The sequence below is a fragment of the Borostomias antarcticus genome (assembly GCF_949987555.1).
Source record: "Borostomias antarcticus genome assembly, contig: scaffold_215, whole genome shotgun sequence".
Classification (NCBI taxonomy): Eukaryota; Metazoa; Chordata; class Actinopteri; order Stomiiformes; family Stomiidae; genus Borostomias; species Borostomias antarcticus.
This window is the reverse complement of record NW_028175909.1, coordinates 46,699-66,432: the sequence shown is the minus strand read 5'-3', so window position 1 is coordinate 66,432 and position 19,734 is coordinate 46,699. Positions and strand designations below refer to the sequence as shown.

At 42.9% G+C, this 19,734-nt stretch overlaps 1 protein-coding gene across 1 annotated transcript in view; it reads right to left on the bottom strand.

Annotated features, from left to right (window-relative positions):
• The window catches only part of LOC311329050 (NLR family CARD domain-containing protein 3-like), a gene marked incomplete at its 5' end in the record, with an annotated part of 57,358 nt that extends 41,528 nt beyond the window's left edge, over nt 1-15,830 (bottom strand). Inside the window, one exon of the mRNA XM_084462937.1 lies at nt 14,122-15,830. Coding sequence (XP_084319063.1) covers nt 14,122-15,830 — 1,709 coding nt within the window. The remainder of the gene's footprint in view (nt 1-14,121) is intronic.
• Nucleotides 15,831-19,734: the final 3,904 nt, after the last annotated feature.

Genomic DNA, 19,734 nt, shown 5'->3' with positions numbered 1-19,734 from the left:
TGTTTAGGCTGCAATAGCCACACGACAACTTGTCTGTCAATTCATTTATTTATTGATTGATTATCATTTGCTCTAATTGTTATAATGTTGTTGTTTTTTAGGCTATACCATTTTGTTCTGCGAATACAGTAGCCTATCGATGCAGCGTGGGCCTCATTTGAGAATAAAGTAGGCTATTTGATCAAAGCATGCACTCAAGTGGAAATTAGTTTATTTTATTATAGGCTACTGTAGGTCTATTATAGGCTAGGCTATATGAGTTTAGTTGGCTATTTGATTGCAATTTTGATGCATTTTCACAAGTAATTAAGGGTATTTATCGGTCTATTATGAGTTTTTATGTAACAAGTACCACTTATTGAATTTGGTGCATTTTAACATGTTTCAGTCATTCGGACATTTCAGAGATACCAGAGATACGAACGACCTTCGGTCCCATTGGGTTATTTGATCCAGCCTAGTATCTTTGTCTATTTTTATCTATCCATCTAAGGTATCTATTTTTATCTATCCTCTATCTCCCCACCCTGTGCACCATCATGATTGTTTGTGCTGTCCCTGGGTGCTCATCGGTGAGATGACAAGTCACTCTTTAGTTTTCCAACTGTGTTGGATTTAGAGAAACAGTGGTCCGTGTTTTTGGTGAGCCGTGGTGGAGCAGTCTGGAAACACACCTTCATATGAAACATACCTTCATATGAAACATACCTTCATATGAAACATACCTTCATATGAAACATACCTTCATATGAAACATACCTTCATATGAAACATACCTTCATATGAAACATACCTTCATATGCTGCGCTCATTCATTACATTCTGCCAGAAAGCCATGTGTTTTGCACAACGGCTATGTCTTGTAGCTGGAGCAGTACTCTCTCTCCCTTCACTTCAGCCTCTCTCCGATGCCCAGAGCCTAGAGATCGATCATGTAAGTTACTTGCTAATGATAAAGTTTAAGTAAATGTTCCATGTTTATTGTTAACCTCACCTTTTTCTAAAGAAATCTAACATTGTTAGCTGGCCAACTCAGTGCTTTGTAGCTGCTTAGCAGCCTAATAATGTTGGCGCTAGCTAGTATGGTTAGGACTAGCTGTGGCTAACTAATTCTACTAATGGATAGAAAAGCATTTTGGAACTCACCATTCAGTGATCGATTAAAATGAATTATTTGGAGATGGCAGGGCTTCTACTGTATTTCTGTATCCTTGAGTATCTGACGGCTCAAACATATACGGCTGGACTTTTAGTTGCTGTGCATAGTGCGTTGCTAGTTTTGATGAGATTGTTTCTCATTGGCGGATCAAAATGTCAATCAAATCCTGATCTGACACCTGGGTTTCCGTTAGCCGGTAATTACCGTTTTTTTCCGGAAAAATCCGTTGAAGTCCGATATATTAAAATCTCTCCGGTCATAATGTCCGGAGAAATAATTCCCCATAATTGTATTAGGCCTACAATAGGCTAAAATTACATTTCCATATATTATGATTCCTTTTGAATAAAAAAAAAACGAATAGGCCAATTAATTTTGTGTGTAGGCTATTGACTAGTAGGCCTATGCGATGAAAAAACAGCCGTAAGATAAACCTGCCTATAGGCTAGCGGGCCACCATAGATAAACCTGCCTATAGGCTAGCGGGCCCATAGATAAACCTGCCTATAGGCTAGCGGGCCCATAGATAAACCTGCCTATAGGCTAGCGGGCCACCATAGATAAACCTGTCTATAGGCTAGCGGGCCACCATAGATAAACCTGCCTATAGGCTAGCAGGCCACCATAGATAAACCTGCCTATAGGCTAGCGGGCCCATAGATAAACCTGTCTATAGGCTAGCGGGCCCATAGATAAACCTGCCTATAGGCTAGCGGGCCACCATAGATAAACCTGCCTATAGGCTAACGGGCCACCATAGATAAACCTGTCTATAGGCTAGCGGGCCACCGTAGATAAACCTGTCTATAGGCTAGCGGGCCCATAGATAAACCTGTCTATAGGCTAGCGGGCCACCATAGATAAACCTGTCTATAGGCTAGCGGGCCCATAGATAAACCTGTCTATAGGCTAGCGGGCCACCATAGATAAACCTGCCTATAGGCTAGCGGGCCCATAGATAAACCTGTCTATAGGCTAGCGGGCCCATAGATAAACCTGCCTATAGGCTAGTGGGCCACCATAGATAAACCTGCCTATAGGCTAGCGGGCCACCATAGATAAACCTGCCTATAGGCTAGCAGGCCACCATAGATAAACCTGCCTATAGGCTAGCGGGCCACCATAGATAAACCTGTCTATAGGCTAGCGGGCCACCATAGATAAACCTGCCTATAGGCTAGCGGGCCACCATAGATAAACCTGCCTATAGGCTAGCGGGCCCATAGATAAACCTGCCTATAGGCTAGCAGGCCCATAGATAAACCTGCCTATAGGCTAGCGGGCCCATAGATAAACCTGTCTATAGGCTAGCGGGCCCATAGATAAACCTGCCTATAGGCTAGCGGGCCCATAGATAAACCTGCCTATAGGCTAGTGGGCCACCATAGATAAACCTGTCTATAGGCTAGTGGGCCACCATAGATAAACCTGTCTATAGGCTAGCGGGCCCATAGATAAACCTGCCTATAGGCTAGTGGGCCACCATAGATAAACCTGCCTATAGGCTAGCGGGCCCATAGATAAACCTGTCTATAGGCTAGCGGGCCCATAGATAAACCTGCCTATAGGCTAGCAGGCCACCATAGATAAACCTGCCTATAGGCTAGCGGGCCCATAGATAAACCTGCCTATAGGCTAGCGGGCCCATAGATAAACCTGCCTATAGGCTAGCGGGCCCATAGATAAACCTGCCTATAGGCTAGCGGGCCCATAGATAAACCTGCCTATAGGCTAGCGGGCCACCAAGCGAGAGAGAGCCTGATCAGGGTACGGAGCTTGAGGCGAAAATGGAAATTCCTATTAATATCGAATGGAAATTAGCCTATGCACGTTGTAAGTTCTTACACTTTATTTAAGTAGGCTACAGTATATTTATTTTCAGAGTTTTGTTCTATTTTAGCCTATCTGATAAAAGGCCGAAATTAGACTATAGGCCTAGCCTATGAATTCCAATCAGCGCAGCCGCAGGCCTTAAAATAAAATGTTACGAGAAGCCTACATGTTGCCTAACCTCTTGCACTTTTAAATAAAATGTTATATATCAAGACATGTATTGTGTCATTTCTGTATTTAGCCCAGCCCGCCTATCAGTTGTTTGAGCTGGAAAGAGCATCCGCAAATCCGATTCATGAATTGAAATAAACATTCATGTTCTAGGCTACAGTCGCAATTCAAAGGTGACTATTTTTGTGGCTGTGCAATTACATAGGCTATAGGCCTAGCGCATGGAATCATGACAGCCTATCACACATTTAATCATACGGATGCGAAATAAGACAATAAATGCCATATATAAGCTACACAACGGCCAATCACCGCGACAAACACCTACAGATGTGGGAACATAAGAATGTAACTTGACCCGCGGTATTCTAACAGGCGCTTTACGTCATTCCGCACCACCGCTCGCCTGCCCATAGGGGCGCAGTAATACCACTCATTGACCCATTGCTGGCTCGCACATTAGATGAGCCTACCGTTCTCAAACTCCTTGTTGTCTGTCTGGTTGTGTAATTTAATTATTACGAACAAAGCCTATCTATTTATAGTTTCTATCTCTGTAACTGTAGCCGGGTCTATATCTGTTAACTGTCGGGACAAGTAGAAGTTTAATACATTAGGCTGAGTGTTTTCATATGGAACATGGCATCAGGACGAGTAAGATGGCTAACGGAGATGACCAGAGATGTGTTTGAAATGGTTCACTCACTCCCTATTCCCTATTACCATGGATGTATTGAGTGCGACTCATAGTGAACTACATGGGGAATGATTTAACAGTTTTGGGACACTACATGGAATGTAACTGCGTAAGATATTCATGACTCAAACAAGCAGACGCGCCGATCACTGATGGCAGCAGGTTGAAATATCAGGTAGTATTCAGGTTCCATGTTTAGTTGAATGATAAATCCCATATAAATGGTTGGAATTCTAATGATGTGCAAGTGTGATTTTGTCAACTTAATGCTGTCTGCTAATAGCAGGCTGTGAAGCTGCACGATAAGACCGTGATAGCACGTTAGCTCACGACAGCAGCTTCCATAATATTAACGGTAGCTGTCGGTGGCTAAAAAGCAGATAGCTAACTTTACAACGTTGATTCCTGTAGCTATTTTGATGCTATAAGTTCAACTTCTGTTTCTCGGGCAGGAACGGAGACGAACTCGCATTAGCAGCAAAGCAGCTAGAGGAATGATCGCGCGGTCTCTTTAGCCCTGAGACCATCAGGCAGGCAGCAGGAGGTCGTTGAAGGCTTTATATATTATTATGATATTATGTCTAATAATACATTCGTTGAAAGTACACAGGCTGATCTACTATACGGAATTGGACCGAGGAGTGTTCTCATATGGAACTAGGCTGCGCGCCCGCCCACGACAAGAGCTGAATTGTAGTCAGCTTGCCCCGCTGCGCACAGGACGCGTGCGTCCCCCGCTGATCCGAGTGAGAACGCAGGCGGAATGTCGCTCCCCGTCTGAAACGGCCTTGACTCCTGGAATCCCAAGGTCTTTCATATTGAAATTCTCTTGATGGTCTGGGAAGAGACGTGTTAAGGGAGTGCATCAGTCGTGAGCCTTGACAGTAGATACCAGCCTGCGCTGCGCTCAGAACAAAGTTGGATGAATGGATGGACTTTTTGGAATCCTGGAAAATGTTTATTGCGCTCTAAAATCATGAAAGCATAAATGTAAAAATGCAGCAACAGAAGTAGTCTAGATGAGATGGTGGTTTTAATGAATGGCAACACATAAATTGAGACATAAATTGAGACTGGTGATAATGCTGATAATCTACAGTAGGGCCTACCTCTGGCTGAGTTCATGGTTACAGCCATTCATCTCTTACACATGGGCCTATACAATACTTGCACAATCTACTTTGGACGTTAATCCATCTATCAATCAAACTAGCGAATTCAATGGCCGGTCATGGCAAAGCACCCGCTACCACGATCCAGGGCTAGCAAACCGGTTCATCCAGTTTATTTGAATATAAAAGAATTTGGGGGGGGGGGGGGGGTTACAATAGTCTAGTCCAGGTTCGCTGGAGGACCTGTATTTTCAGTGTTTGCTGGTAGCGGACTGCATCGATCAATGCAATGACTCTTCAGTTTTACCCTTTTCATCAATAAAACATCATTTTTACAACCATGTCTCATTGATTGGGAAGGCATTTAGAGCTGCCGGTCTATTAGCCTACATTCGGACTCAGAGGATGACATAACTGTTTATTGAGAAACAATTGGCTATATAAAGAAATACCACAATGCATGTAGTCTAGATATATTACATTATGGTTATACACTTTATGGTAGACTGCCCTCTCGCTCGCTAAGCAGGCTACATTGTGGCTGTTTTGTTCATCGCCTATAGGCTACACATTAGAATTTTTTTTTTTTTTATATAGACCTAGAAGGAATCATTTCCTATTTTAATACAATTCAAATTCTGCTTAGAGGGAATTATTTTCAACGGACATTATGACCTGAGCATAATGAATAATTATCTAAGTTAATATAGGCCTATGAGAACGCAACGCTTTTTACGATAGGCTAGGCCTATGCGTCTTGTGATTGTTCTGTAGCCTAGGCTACAACTTAAGGCTTGCCCTATTGAATTCATTTTATAGCCTACTAGGCTACTCATTATTATCGAATTATCTAGTTGATATATGAATAAAACAATAAGCCGTTTTAATGGCTATGGGCTACTAGTTGTAGCTATATGATGCGCTCTGCTCTTACGCACGGTTGAGGCGGCAGCTCAAATACACTTCGCACATATCCTCTGCTATAGCATCTCACAGACAGCTAGGTGCACTTCATGCATTGGTAGACAGTGCAGCTTGTCTTCACCATGCAGGTATTTTGGTGGGGGTATTCTTCTGTGGACACTGCGAGGGGCGCAGCCGGTGGCTGTTTGGAGGCCAGAGCGCGCAGCTCTTCAGCCAACTGGAGGATGTCGCGTCTGGGGAGGCTCTGCGTCTCTCCACCAGTCCCCAGCGAGTCCAAGCTATTCCCAATGAATAATACTTATTTATAATAGCCTACGTAGCGCGAAACTGTGCATATAATAGGCTGTAGCCAGCGCGAAACTGCGCATTCCCTATAGCCGTTCATGGAACGACTGGCGGCCGGTATAAATAAATAAAAACATACACGATATTTTCTTATTTGAATGATCTTGAGTATATATATATTCAAGATCATTCAAATAACAAAATATTGTGTATATTGTGCATGTGAAGGCACTCACTGTCAAACCTGCCGCTATCTATGCACAAGATAGTTAATGTCCGGATATGATTGGCAATGAGTGATCTTTACTCATGGCGACTATGTCAATTTTGTATGGATCCACAAGTCGATCAAGCTTATTTTTTCTTTGTATCGTGCTGAAGCCATATAGCCTACTGCGCTCAGACTTGGCTACATTAGCTGGTGCCCCGTCTTCAAATTTACTTCCGGGGTTTACAAGTAGCCTACCAGTTGAATGCGTTCCAGAAACACTCCGTGTTAAGGGAGTGCATCAGTCGTGAGCCTTGACAGTAGATACCAGCCTGCGCTGCGCTCAGAACAAAGTTGGATGAATGGATGGACTTTTTGGAATCCTGGAAAATGTTTATTGCGCTCTAAAATCATGAAAGCATAAATGTAAAAATGCAGCAACAGAAGTAGTCTAGATGAGATGGTGGTTTAAATGAATGGCAACACATAAATTGAGACATAAATTGAGACTGGTGATAATGCTGATAATCTACAGTAGGGCCTACCTCTGGCTGAGTTCATGGTTACAGCCATTCATCTCTTACACATGGGCCTATACAATACTTGCACAATCTACTTTGGACGTTAATCCATCTATCAATCAAACTAGCGAATTCAATGGCCGGTCATGGCAAAGCACCCGCTAACGCAGGCTACCCCCCTCCCCACGATCCAGGGCTAGGAAACCGGTTCATCCAGTTTATTTGAATATAAAAGAATTTGGGGGGGGGGGGGGGGTTACAATAGTCTAGTCCAGGTTCGCTGGAGGACCTGTATTTTCAGTGTTTGCTGGTAGCGGACTGCATTGATCAATGCAATGACTCTTCAGTTTTACCCTTTTCATCAATAAAACATCATTTTTACAACCATGTCTCATTGATTGGGAAGGCATTTAGAGCTGCCGGTCTATTAGCCTACATTCGGACTCAGAGGATGACATAACTGTTTATTGAGAAACAATTGGCTATATAAAGAAATACCACAATGCATGTCGTCTAGATATATTACATTATGGTTATACACTTTATGGTAGACTGCCCTCTCGCTCGCTAAGCAGGCTACATTGTGGCTGTTTTGTTCATCGCCTATAGGCTACACATTAGAAAAATGTTTTTTTTTATATAGACCTAGAAGGAATCATTTCCTATTTTAATACAATTCAAATTCTGCTTAGAGGGAATTATTTTCAACGGACATTATGACCTGAGCATAATTAATAATTATCTAAGTTAATATAGGCCTATGAGAACGCAACGCTTTTTACGATAGGCTAGGCCTATGCGTCTTGTGATTGTACTGTAGCCTAGGCTACAACTTAAGGCTTGCCCTATTGAATTCATTTTATAGCCTACTAGGCTACTCATTATTATCGAATTATCTAGTTGATATATGAATAAAACAATAAGCCGTTTTAATGGCTATGGGCTACTAGTTGTAGCTATATGATGCGCTCTGCTCTTACGCACGGTTGAGACGGCAGCTCAAATACACTTCGCACATATCCTCTGCTATAGCCTCTCACAGACAGCTAGGTGCACTTCATGCATTGGTAGACAGTTCTGCAGCTTGTCTTCACCATGCAGGTATTTTGGTGGGGGTATTCTTCTGTGGACACTGCGAGGGGCGCCGCAGGTGGATGTCTGGACGCCAGAGCGCGCAGCTCTTCAGCCAACTGGAGGATGTCGCGTCTGGGGAGGCTCTGCGTCTCTCCACCAGTCCCCAGCGAGTCCAAGCTATTCCCAATGAATAATACTTATTTATAATAGCCTACGTAGCGCGAAACTGTGCATATAATAGGCTGTAGCCAGCGCGAAACTGCGCATTCCCTATAGCCGTTCATGGAACGACTGGCGGCCGGTATAAATAAATAAAAACATACACGATATTTTCTTATTTGAATGATCTTGAGTATATATATATTCAAGATCATTCAAATAACAAAATATTGTGTATATTGTGCATGTGAAGGCACTCACTGTCAAACCTGCCGCTATCTATGCACAAGATAGTTAATGTCCGGATATGATTGGCAATGAGTGATCTTTACTCATGGCGACTATGTCAATTTTGTATGGATCCACAAGTCGATCAAGCTTATTTTTTCTTTGTATCGTGCTGAAGCCATATAGCCTACTGCGCTCAGACTTGGCTACATTAGCTGGTGCCCCGTCTTCAAATTTACTTCCGGGTTTTACAAGTAGCCTACCAGTTGAATGCGTTCCAGAAACAAAACGCAAAACCCCCACGTTCACCACATCTTTACTAACAAATATATTTACAATACTGTTATTTTGCGCATTTGACCTAACAGCCACCACGTCTTGACCCGACGTCAGTTACCGAGATAGATAGGCTACTGTAGGCCTAGATATAGGTGTTCGTAATAATTAAATTACATCCAGATGGCGAAAACATGTGTTTGAGAACAAGGTAATAATAACAATTAAACGTTATTTGTATAGCACCTTTCATACAGATAAATTCAGCTCAAAGTGCTTTACAACAGAGCATTTAAATTAAAGAATGTGAAACTTAATGATGCTTCATTCGTAGACTATAGGAGAAAAACAGAGCCCAGCCTGCTAAATCTACTCAAAGACGCCACCTGGCGGTGGTGCATCACTAAAACGAAATAACACCCGTCTGAAATCCCACGAGATTTCCAACGGGATTTCCCTGCCAAATACCGCGACGTGAAATGCTGCAGCATGTGACATTTCTAACTTCCCACATCTGTATAATAGGCCTAATATTATATTATAATATAATGACCAGAATTTCTCCAGTTTGTCCGGAAAAGTCTAATCTTCCCGGACACATTGACCGGTACCGATTTTCTCTAACGGAAACCCTGTCTGACACGCCTACACATTCCTGAGAAATGGTCTAGAGAGCAAAATGAGCCGTTTTTGGATGCTTAAAGAGACACATTTGCTATCATATATGCATTTTTACTATTTCAAGCCAAGTTTCCAGAGGCTTTAAGGAGCTGCATTAAGCAGACAGAAATATTTCTAGCTGACGGCGAGAAAAGTACTCTGCCTAAAATATCATGCTGTAGAGCATAGGCGAGTACTCTTTATATGTATAGTAAATTGTGTTTGTAACTTAACTGTGGTTCATCCAGTCATAAATTCAGAATGGTGGTAAATATTGTAGATGGATGAGGGACAAAGTAGTGAAGATGAGATCATTTCAATGGGGTTTAGTAACACAGGGACCTGTTTTAGTAAGGGGTAAGGGGTTTTAGTAACACAGGGAACTGTTTTAGTAAGGGGTAAGGGGTTTTAGTAACACAGGGAACTGTTTTAGTAAGGGGTTTTAGTAACACAGGGAATTGTTTTAGTAAGGGGTAAGGGGTTTTAGTAACACAGGGAACTGTTTTAGTAAGGGGTAAGGGGTTTTAGTAACACAGGGAACTGTTTTAGTAAGGGGTAAGAGGTTTTAGTAACACAGGGACCTGTTTTAGTAAGGGGTAAGGGGTTTTAGTAACACAGGGAACTGTTTTAGTAAGGGGTAAGGGGTTTTAGTAACACAGGGAACTGTTTTAGTAAGGGGTAAGGGGTTTAGTAACACAGGGAACTGTTTTAGTAAGGGGTAAGGGGTTTTAGTAACACAGGGAACTGTTTTATTAAGGGGTTTTAGTAACACAGGGAATTGTTTTAGTAAGGGGTAAGGGGTTTTAGTAACACAGGGACCTGTTTTAGTAAGGGGTAAGGGGTTTTAGTAACACAGGTAACTGTTTTAGTAAGGGGTAAGGGGTTTTAGTAACACAGGGAACTGTTTTAGTAAGGGGTAAGGGGTTTTAGTAACAGGGAACTGTTTTAGTAAGGGGTAAGGGGGTTTAGTAACACAGGGACTTGTTTTAGTAAGGGGTAAGGGGTTTAGAAACACAGGGAACTGTTTTAGTAAGGGGTAAGGGGTTTTAGTAACAGGGGACTGTTTTAGTAAGGGGTAAGGGGGTTTAGTAACACAGGGAACTGTTTTAGTAAGGGGTAAGGGGGTTTAGAAACACAGGGAACTGTTTTAGTAAGGGGTAAGGGGTTTTAGTAACAGGGGACTGTTTTAGTAAGGGGTAAGGGGTTTTAGTAACATAGGGAACTGTTTTAGTAAGGGGTAAGGGTTTTTAGTAACAGGGAACTGTTTAAGTAAGGGGTAAGGGGTTTAGTAACACAGGGACTTGTTTTAGTAAGGGGTAAGAGGTTTTAGTAACACAGGGACTTGTTTTAGTAAGGGGTAAGGGGTTTAGTAACACAGGTAACTGTTTTAGTAAGGGGTAAGGGGGTTTAGTAACACAGGGAACTGTTTTAGTAAGGGGTAAGGGGTTTAGAAACACAGGGAACTGTTTTAGTAAGGGGTAAGGGGTTTTAGTAACAGGGGACTGTTTTAGTAAGGGGTAAGGGGTTTTAGTAACACAGGGACTTGTTTTAGTAAGGGGTAAGGGGTTTTAGTAACACAGGGAACTGTTTTAGTAAGGGGTAAGGGGTTTTAGTAACAGGGGACTGTTCTAGTAAGGGGTAAGGGGTTTTAGTAACACAGGGAACTGTTTTAGTAAGGGGTAAGAGGTTTAGTAACACAGGGAACTGTTTTAGTAAGGGGCAAGGGGTTTTAGTAACACAGGGAACTGTTTTAGTAAGGGGTAAGGGGTTTTAGTAACACGGAACTGTTTTAGTAAGGGGTAAGAGGTTTTAGTAACACAGGGAACTGTTTTAGAAGGGGTAAGGGGGTTTAGTAACACAGGGAACTGTTTTAGTAAGGGGTAAGGGGTTTTAGTAACACAGGGAACTGTTTTAGTAAGGGGTAGGGGGTTTTAGTAACACGGAACTGTTTTAGTAAGGGGTAAGGGGTTTTAGTAACACAGGGAACTGTTTTAGTAAGGGGTAAGAGGGTTTAGTAACACATGGACTTGTTTTAGTAAGGGGTATGGGGTTTTAGTAACACATGGACTTGTTTTAGTAAGGGGTAAGGGGTTTTAGTAACAGGGAACTGTTTTAGTAAGGGGCAAGGGGTTTAGAAACACAGGGAACTGTTTTAGTAAGGGGTAAGGGGTTTTAGTAACAGGGGACTGTTTTAGTAAGGGGTAAGGGGTTTTAGTAACACAGGGACTTGTTTTAGTAAGGGGTAAGGGGTTTTAGTAACACAGGGAACTGTTTTAGTAAGGGGTAAGGGGTTTTAGTAACAGGGGACTGTTTTAGTAAGGGGTAAGGGGTTTTAGTAACACAGGGAACTGTTTTAGTAAGGGGTAAGAGGTTTAGTAACACAGGGAACTGTTTTAGTAAGGGGCAAGGGGTTTTAGTATCACAGGGAACTGTTTTAGTAAGGGGTAGGGGGTTTTAGTAACACGGAACTGTTTTAGTAAGGGGTAAGAGGTTTTAGTAACACAGGGAACTGTTTTAGTAAGGGTTAAGGGGGTTTAGTAACACAGGGAACTGTATTAGTAAGGGGTAAGAGGTTTTAGTAACACAGGGAACTGTTTTAGTAAGGGGTAAGGGGTTTTAGTAACACAGGGAACTGTTTTAGTAAGGGGTAAGGGGTTTAGTAACACAGGGAACTGTTTTAGTAAGGGGTAAGGGGTTTTAGTAACACAGGGAACTGTTTTAGTAAGGGGTAAGAGGTTTAGTAACACAGGGAACTGTTTTAGTAAGGGGTAAGGGGTTTTAGTAACACAGGGAACTGTTTTAGTAAGGGGTTAGAGGTTTTAGTAACACAGGGAACTGTTTTAGTAAGGGGTAAGGGGTTTAGTAACACAGGGAACTGTTTCAGTAAGGGGTAAGGGGTTTAGTAACACAGGGAACTGTTTTAGTAAGGGGTAAGGGGTTTTAGTAACACAGGGAACTGTTTTAGTAAGGGGTAAGGGGTTTTAGTAACAGGGAACTGTTTAAGTAAGGGGTAAGGGGTTTTAGTAACACAGGGAACTGTTTTAGTAAGGGGTAAGGGGTTTTAGTAACACAGGGAACTGTTTTAGTAAGGGGTAAGGGGTTTTAGTAACAGGGAACTGTTTTAGTAAGGGGTAAGGGGTTTTAGTAACACAGGGAACTGTTTTAGTAAGGGGTAAGGGGGTTTAGTAACACAGGGAACTGTTTTAGTAAGGGGTAAGGGGTTTTAGTAACACAGGGAACTGTTTTAGTAAGGGGTAAGGGGTTTAAGTAACAGGGAATAGTAACACATTTCTGGTTAGAGTGCACATACAGAGACAAGGAGGGCAGCTTTGAATTGTCCATTAGGCAGCTTTGTCCATTAGGACAATTCAAAGGACAGATCAGGGACCAATTCAAAGGACAGATCTTTTCTGATCATTGCTTTCATTAAGTGTTTAGCACCTTACTCAGCACTGTGCATTCTGTATATTGTATTTTATATTCATTTGTATCTGATTTTTTGTATTATTAGGGGCCAGGCAGCGTACCCTATTGTATTTGCCTATATTATTATTATTATTATTATTACTATTATTATTATTATTCTCCATCTTATACTGAAGTCTGACTTCCCGTGGACATAAAATCACCAAACTTTGCACATAGCTCCAGTACTATAACCAAAGTCCTCAACCTGCATTGTAGGTCAATAAAGCTGAAGGTGGCGCTACAGCAATAGTCTAAAGTTTAAAACTTACAAAAATCATAACAAATCAGCCATAGGTGCCATCACTGTAAAACCACCACATGAATGTAGTCCCAAGTGAGACAAAACTTTCATATGCTCTGACCTTGCAGGAATTTTGAAGTCCATCACTCCGATTTTTTCATAAACTGTAAAACCTATCAAACCTATATCCTCCCACATTTTTTGTTCAATTGACACAAAAATTGATATACTGTATCTTCAGACTGTCCTTACCAAACGATCCTCACAGATCTTTGAAATATGAAAAATTGAGCCCACAGCACATCAAAAAGTTTTACTGTTGACAGTTCTGTATACAGTTCATATTAATTCTCGCCAAATCAATGTCTGATCATACTCATAAAAAGTGACAACATTGGCGACATATCCAAGATGTAGTGTGATTTTTTTCAGAATTTTATCTCAGAAATTGAATTTTTAAAAATATGTTTAATCCTGTCCTCTGAAACCAACACTTCATACAGAGAAAACTACATTACCCACAATCCAACGCAAGCTCCACAAATCGGAGACATCGCTGTTGGCAACCCTACCCAACCCCGCCGAGGATTACAATGACTAACAACTGACTGAGTACACAGCTGCTGAAGTTAATGTTCAATTATGAAGAAAAGCAAACAAAACCTGTAAAAATGTATAAACATATCTCATCCCACATTTTTCAATCAATTAACACCAAACTTGCTACACTGGATCTTCAGACTGTAATTCACAAAGTCATTGACCAGATTGTTGAATTATCAAAATCGAGTTTACAATGCATCAAAATGTTTTACAAATGTTTTACGATATGATACGAATGTACAAAATGAACATTGGAATGTCAACTTTCTTGTTATCCTCCTATTCTCTCGCTTATTGCTCCTAAACTTGTCGGAAATTGCCTGGCCCCGCCTCATCGCTGCGTAGCAGCTTTTTGTGTTTTGTATCTATAATTGTATTTTTGTGTTTATAGTTTTATATCATGTTTTGTTTGGAGGGCTCCCTTCCAGAAGATACCTCTGGGTCAATGGGACAGACAAGGTTAAATAGATTGATCAAATTGTATAGAAAGATGAATACTTACATAGCCTTTCTGCAGACCTGCACAGCTGGGATCAGTCTCCTCCGCCCCTCCTGTGATGTGTTGTATTTGTTCAGGTCAAGCTCATCCTGAACCTCCTCTGACATCTGCAGCATGTAGGCCAGCGCTGAGCACTGTATTGGAGTCAGTTCGGTTGATGTCTTCTTCTGCATGTAAGCTTGGATGTCCTGCTGAACTGAATGGTCATTCATCTCCATCAAGCATTGGAAGAGATTGATGCACCTCTCTGGGGAGATGTTCTTCTCCTCATCTCCCCTGTTCTTGAGGAATCTGCTTGTTTCCTGGATGCTCTCTGGACTCCTCTCAATCTGAGGCAGCAGGCCTCGTAAGAGTCTCTGATTGGACTCCAGAGAGAGGCCGTGGAGGAAGCGGACAAAAAGGTCCAGGTGTCCATTCTCACTCTGCAAAGCTTTGCGTACCGCCCCCCTCAGCAGCTTATTCAGAGACAGCTCATCCGGAGGCTCCTCCCTCCTCCTCCTCCATGGCAACGCAGCAAGGAAGCGCTTCTTCAGTAGCTCAAACGGAGCCAGCTCCTTGGACACAGATTTGGTCTTCCTTTTAAGGAAGGGCTCCAGTGCCTCCATGTTCTTGGTTGTGTAACAATGGTAAATGTAGACCGCTGAGAAAAACTCCTGAATGCTCAGATGCACAAAGCAGTAGACTGCCCTCTGAAAAAGCACTGACTCTTCTTTGAAGATTGCTGTGCAAACTCCTGAGAACACTGCTGCCTCTTGGACATCGAGGCCACACTCTTTCAGGTCTTCTTCATAGAACATGAGGTTGCCCTTCTCCAGATGGTCAAACGCCAGCTTTGCCAGCTTCAGGAGAACTTCCCTGTCGGCCCTCAAGAGCTCCTCCTGGTCAGTCTTGATTTCCCCTTGATACTTCTGGTTCTTCAGCTTCGTCTGAATGAGCAGGAAGTGTGTGTACATCTCAGTCAAGGTCTTGGGCATCTCTCCTTGCTTCTCTGTACTAAGCATGTGCTCAAGGACTGTGGAAGAAATCCAAGAGAAGACTGGTATGTGACACATGATGTAGAGGCTCCTTGATGTCTTGATGTGTGAGAAGATTCTTCTGGCCAGGTTCTCATCACTGATTCTCTTCATGAAGTACTCCTCCTTCTGTGCGTCATTGAACCCTTGTACCTCTGTCACCCGGTCAACACACTCAGAAGGGATCTGATTGGCTGCTGCAGGTCGGGAGGTTATCCAGAGGAGAGCAGAGGGGAGCAGATTCCCCTGGATGAGGTTGGTCAGCAGCACATCCACTGAGGTTGACTCTGTGACATGACAGCAGGTCTGGTTCTTTCTGAAGTCTAGGGGCAGTCGGCTCTCATCCAGACCATCAAAGATGAACGTTGCTTTAGAGACAGCAAGTTGCTTTGCATCTTCCATGTGTAGTTCTGGGTGGAAAACATTCAGCAGTTGGAGTAAACTGTACCGGACATGTCTAATCAAATTCAGCTCCCGGAAAGGAAGCACAAACATGACTTCCACATCTTGATTTGCCTTTCCTTCAGCCCAGTCTAAGATTGACTTCTGCACACAGACGGTTTTTCCAATACCAGGGACGCCCACAGTCAGCACAGTTCTGATGGGTCTCTCTTGACCAGGCAGGGGTTTGATGGTTCTCTCTTGACCAGGCAGGGGTTTGATGGGTCTCTCTTGACCAGGCAGGGGTTTGATGGGTCTCTCTTGACCAGGCAGGGGTTTGAAGATGTCATTGTAGTTGATGGGTGTGTCACTGGTGATTTGTTTCCTGGATGCTCTCTCAAGTTGCCAAACCTCATGTTCATTATTAACCCCTTGACTCTGTCCCTCTGTGATGTAGAGCTCAGTGTAGATGCTGTTGAGGAGGGTTGCATTCCCTGTTTTTATGATTCCCTCAATCACATGTTCAAACCTCCTCTTCAAAGTGGCTTTATGATCCTCTACGGCTCTTTGGAGACCTCTAACAACTAAGAAGAGACAGGAAGTACAAGAAATTAGATTGACAGGAATACAAACATTCATAGCAAATATGACTACAAATATGACTACAGGCTTTGCGTTCCCCAGGGCTGAATGATGCTATAGATATGATTTCTTTCCTATAGATCTTCTACCTTCAGGAATTTGGTAGTCCTCTCTTCTGCTTACAAGGGTTATTGATTATGATTATTATATATGTATTTTCTTATTTTCTCTCATTATGTGACTGTAACCTAGGACAAGTGATGTTGATTTTGTGTATTTTCCTGTTGTCCTTTTCTCTAGTCTAGGTATTGAGTCTCTTGTGTGTTGAACAAATGTCAGTAATGTAAATGTGACAAGGATGTCCTCCTGTGGGCAGCATGATTTATCCAGTTCCCAGCTACACAGCTGTCTAGAATTGTGATCACTGGCCGCACCCATGGGTGCAGCCTGCTTAGCCTATTAAGGCCTTCTACTGACTTTTGCTCTAGTTTGTAACTCGCCCTGATGAAGGCCCCATGGCCGAAACATGTTGGCTGTTTTATTTTATTCTGTTCTAAGATGAACTAGCCGATAATTAAAGCTTTTTAATCAAGAAGAGTGCCTTGGACCTTGTTGATGAATTCATGGCAAAGCTCTACAGATGGTGAGAGGATCTAAATCATGTTAGAGAGCAGATTACCAAGTGAATCTCTTACTTGTTTCATCACTTCTCTGAACGTACTGCTCTCTGGGTGGCTGCAGTACAGGTGGTGTTCTGGGTCTCTCTCTACACTGGGGGCAGGCGTGGTCTGCTGATGGACCAGGTGGTGTTCTGGGTCTCTCTCTGCACTGGGGGCAGGCGTGGTCTGCTGATGGACCAGGTGGTGTTCTGGGTCTCTCTCTACACTGGGGGCAGGCGTGGTCTGCTGATGGACCAGGCTGCTGCCAGTAGGAAGTGGTGCAGGCTCTGCAGAACCTGTGTCCACAGGAGGTGAGGACTGGGTCCCTCAGCATCTGCTCACACACAGCACACCTGGACTGATCCTCAGTCAGGGCTGCCCTGCTCCCCTCACTGCAGGGACAGAGGAACCATGTGTGTTAAGAGATGTTTCATACAGTAGGAACACCAGGGTAAGAGGGTGTTGGCGGGTTTTTGGGATAATGTAAAAAAGATTTAAGACTGTCTCTATCAAGGACCAACTAGTGGTGTGTGTGTGTGTGTGTGTGTGTGAGAGAGAGTGAGAGAGAGTGAGAGAGAGAGAGTGAGAGAGAGTGAGAGAGAGAGAGAGTGAGAGAGAGTGAGAGAGAGAGAGAGTGAGAGAGAGTGTGTGAGTGCTGCTAGAGTTGGGGCTAGGATTTATGAGACAGATTTGGTATAGTCAGCTGAACAGAGAGAGAGAGAGACGAGAGAGAGACATAAGAGAGAGACATGAGAGAGAGAGAGAGAGCGAGAGACATGAGAGAGAGAGACATAAGAGAGAGACATGAGATAGAGAGAGAGAGAGACATGAGAGAGAGAGACATGAGAGAGAGAGAGAGACATGAGAGAGAGAGAGACATGAGAGAGAGAGAGAGAGAGAGAGAGAGAGAGAGAGAGAGAGAAACACAAGGAGTCACAGAGATAGTTTGAGACATACAGAGAGACAGAGAAAGAGAAGAAAGAGAGGGAGAAGGATAGATGGATACAGTAGATTAGATAGATAGATACAGTATAGATAAGATAGATACTGTAGATTAGATTAACCGGTAAGAGTGTTACTGAAGTAACAGTTGATAGTTTTTAGTATGATAAAAAAGCTACAATTATTACAGTATTGGTAGCTACAGTATTACATCATTGGTAGTTTATGACATTATTAGCTGCTACTGTATACTCTAGTACTCTGAAAAGGATTGATAGATCCTTTTATGATGAACATGTTATTATGTAAATCTTAATGTTTACTTCATTTAACAGAATAACTCTAACATGTCACCTTTATTAAATAACATCAGTAGTTCATATTTACCTTTTCTCATCGAGGGTCTTTCCATCACTGAACGTGGGAGGAAGCTCCATAGACCTGTCACTCTTCATGGACACACAGCTGGGTCCAGGTGAGGCTGGTCTCTGCTGTTTGATCCTGTCAAAGACACAGAGACATCACCAGAGTATTATCAGCTGGAACTGCTGTGTTTGTTGGACTGGAAAAGTAAATCAATATGAACCATGAAAAGGTTCAGACTAATTTTAAAAGGATTTATGAATATCTCTATCAAGGGCCATCTAGTGGTGTGTGTATGTGTGTGTGTGTATGTGTGTGTGTGTGTGTGTGTGTGTGTGAGAGAGAGAGAGAGAGTGTGCTGCTAGAGTTGGGCTAGGATTTGGTATTCAGATTTGATGTATAGCGAGCTGAACAGCTTTGAGAGAGAGAGAGAGAGGGGGAGAGAGAGAGAGAGAGAGAGAGAGAGAGGACGGACGGACGGACAGACAGACAGACACTAACCTGCACAGCGCACTGGATTCAACCATAATAATGGACCCTTCCCTGGCATTAAACTGCCCTGCAAGGTTTCTGGAGTGAGAGCCTAAGCTACCAGAAGTGTTGTGAGTGCTGCTGTGTTGTATTTAAGCAGCGTTACGTTGGTTAGAAGTCAGAGGGTTTCTCCTGCTTATTCTCTCACTCAAACTACATTCAATATGCTGTAGGTCTACCGCTAATGATGTCATTTGTGCTGTTTTATTATTATTAATCACTTTCATAATTTCCCCCTTTGTCTTGTAGCTCGATCACTACATTTCCAGTACTGGGAGGGGTCGGACACAATCTTCCGCGCTTCAGGACTCTGGAGGTGTGTAGGTCCAGGTTGCAGCCAATGTCTCCTAATGATATTATTAATACTTGAGAACCTCCCCGTTTTATAAGTATGTCTTCATTTTATGTCATGTTGTATCTGGGTCAATACAGATGTAAACCTACAGTACCAATACAGTTTTATGTCATGAATGTATTCTAGAAAACACAGCCTACTTCTCACAATGACCTCATCTTGGTTTGATCAAACACACCTGTGTACTGAATCACGTGTTCAGAGGCCTTGTATTGTAGCATTGTGCATATAGGGGCTATTGTGTTATTATACGACTTGATGTTTGTGAGGTTTGTATGACTTGTGATTGAAGTCAATTACATTTCACTGGTGGGTTAAGATATTAAGTCAGTCAAGTTTCTATCTTCCTTTTATAATTCAACACCAAAGAATTATAATTTCTGCAAAGCACTGTCATGGGAAAGTTGTGTAGGCCTAATCTTCACTGCAGTGGTCTTCTGCTCCATTCCTACAATATCACCAGACAGAATGTTGCTCCTCCCAGAACCAGCACCTCCATCCAACCCAACTGCAGGAAGCATTGCGCCTTTTTGGATTAAACAGCTCCAGTAGTGATATTCTATTATAACCAGAAAGCATTACAATATCACTCAAAACTACCTGTTGTCACGCCCCCGCCTCGCCAGCCCCGCCTTCATCCCTCTACCACGCCCTCTGACCCTGACTCAGATTCTCCTGGTACGTCCCAGAGGGCGCAGCGGGAACTGCGCTCTCATCAGTCTCAGCCACAAGCCGGGCGTGGTCCCCCTCCACACCTGCCTGACATCACCAATCAGCCTCAGCCATGAGC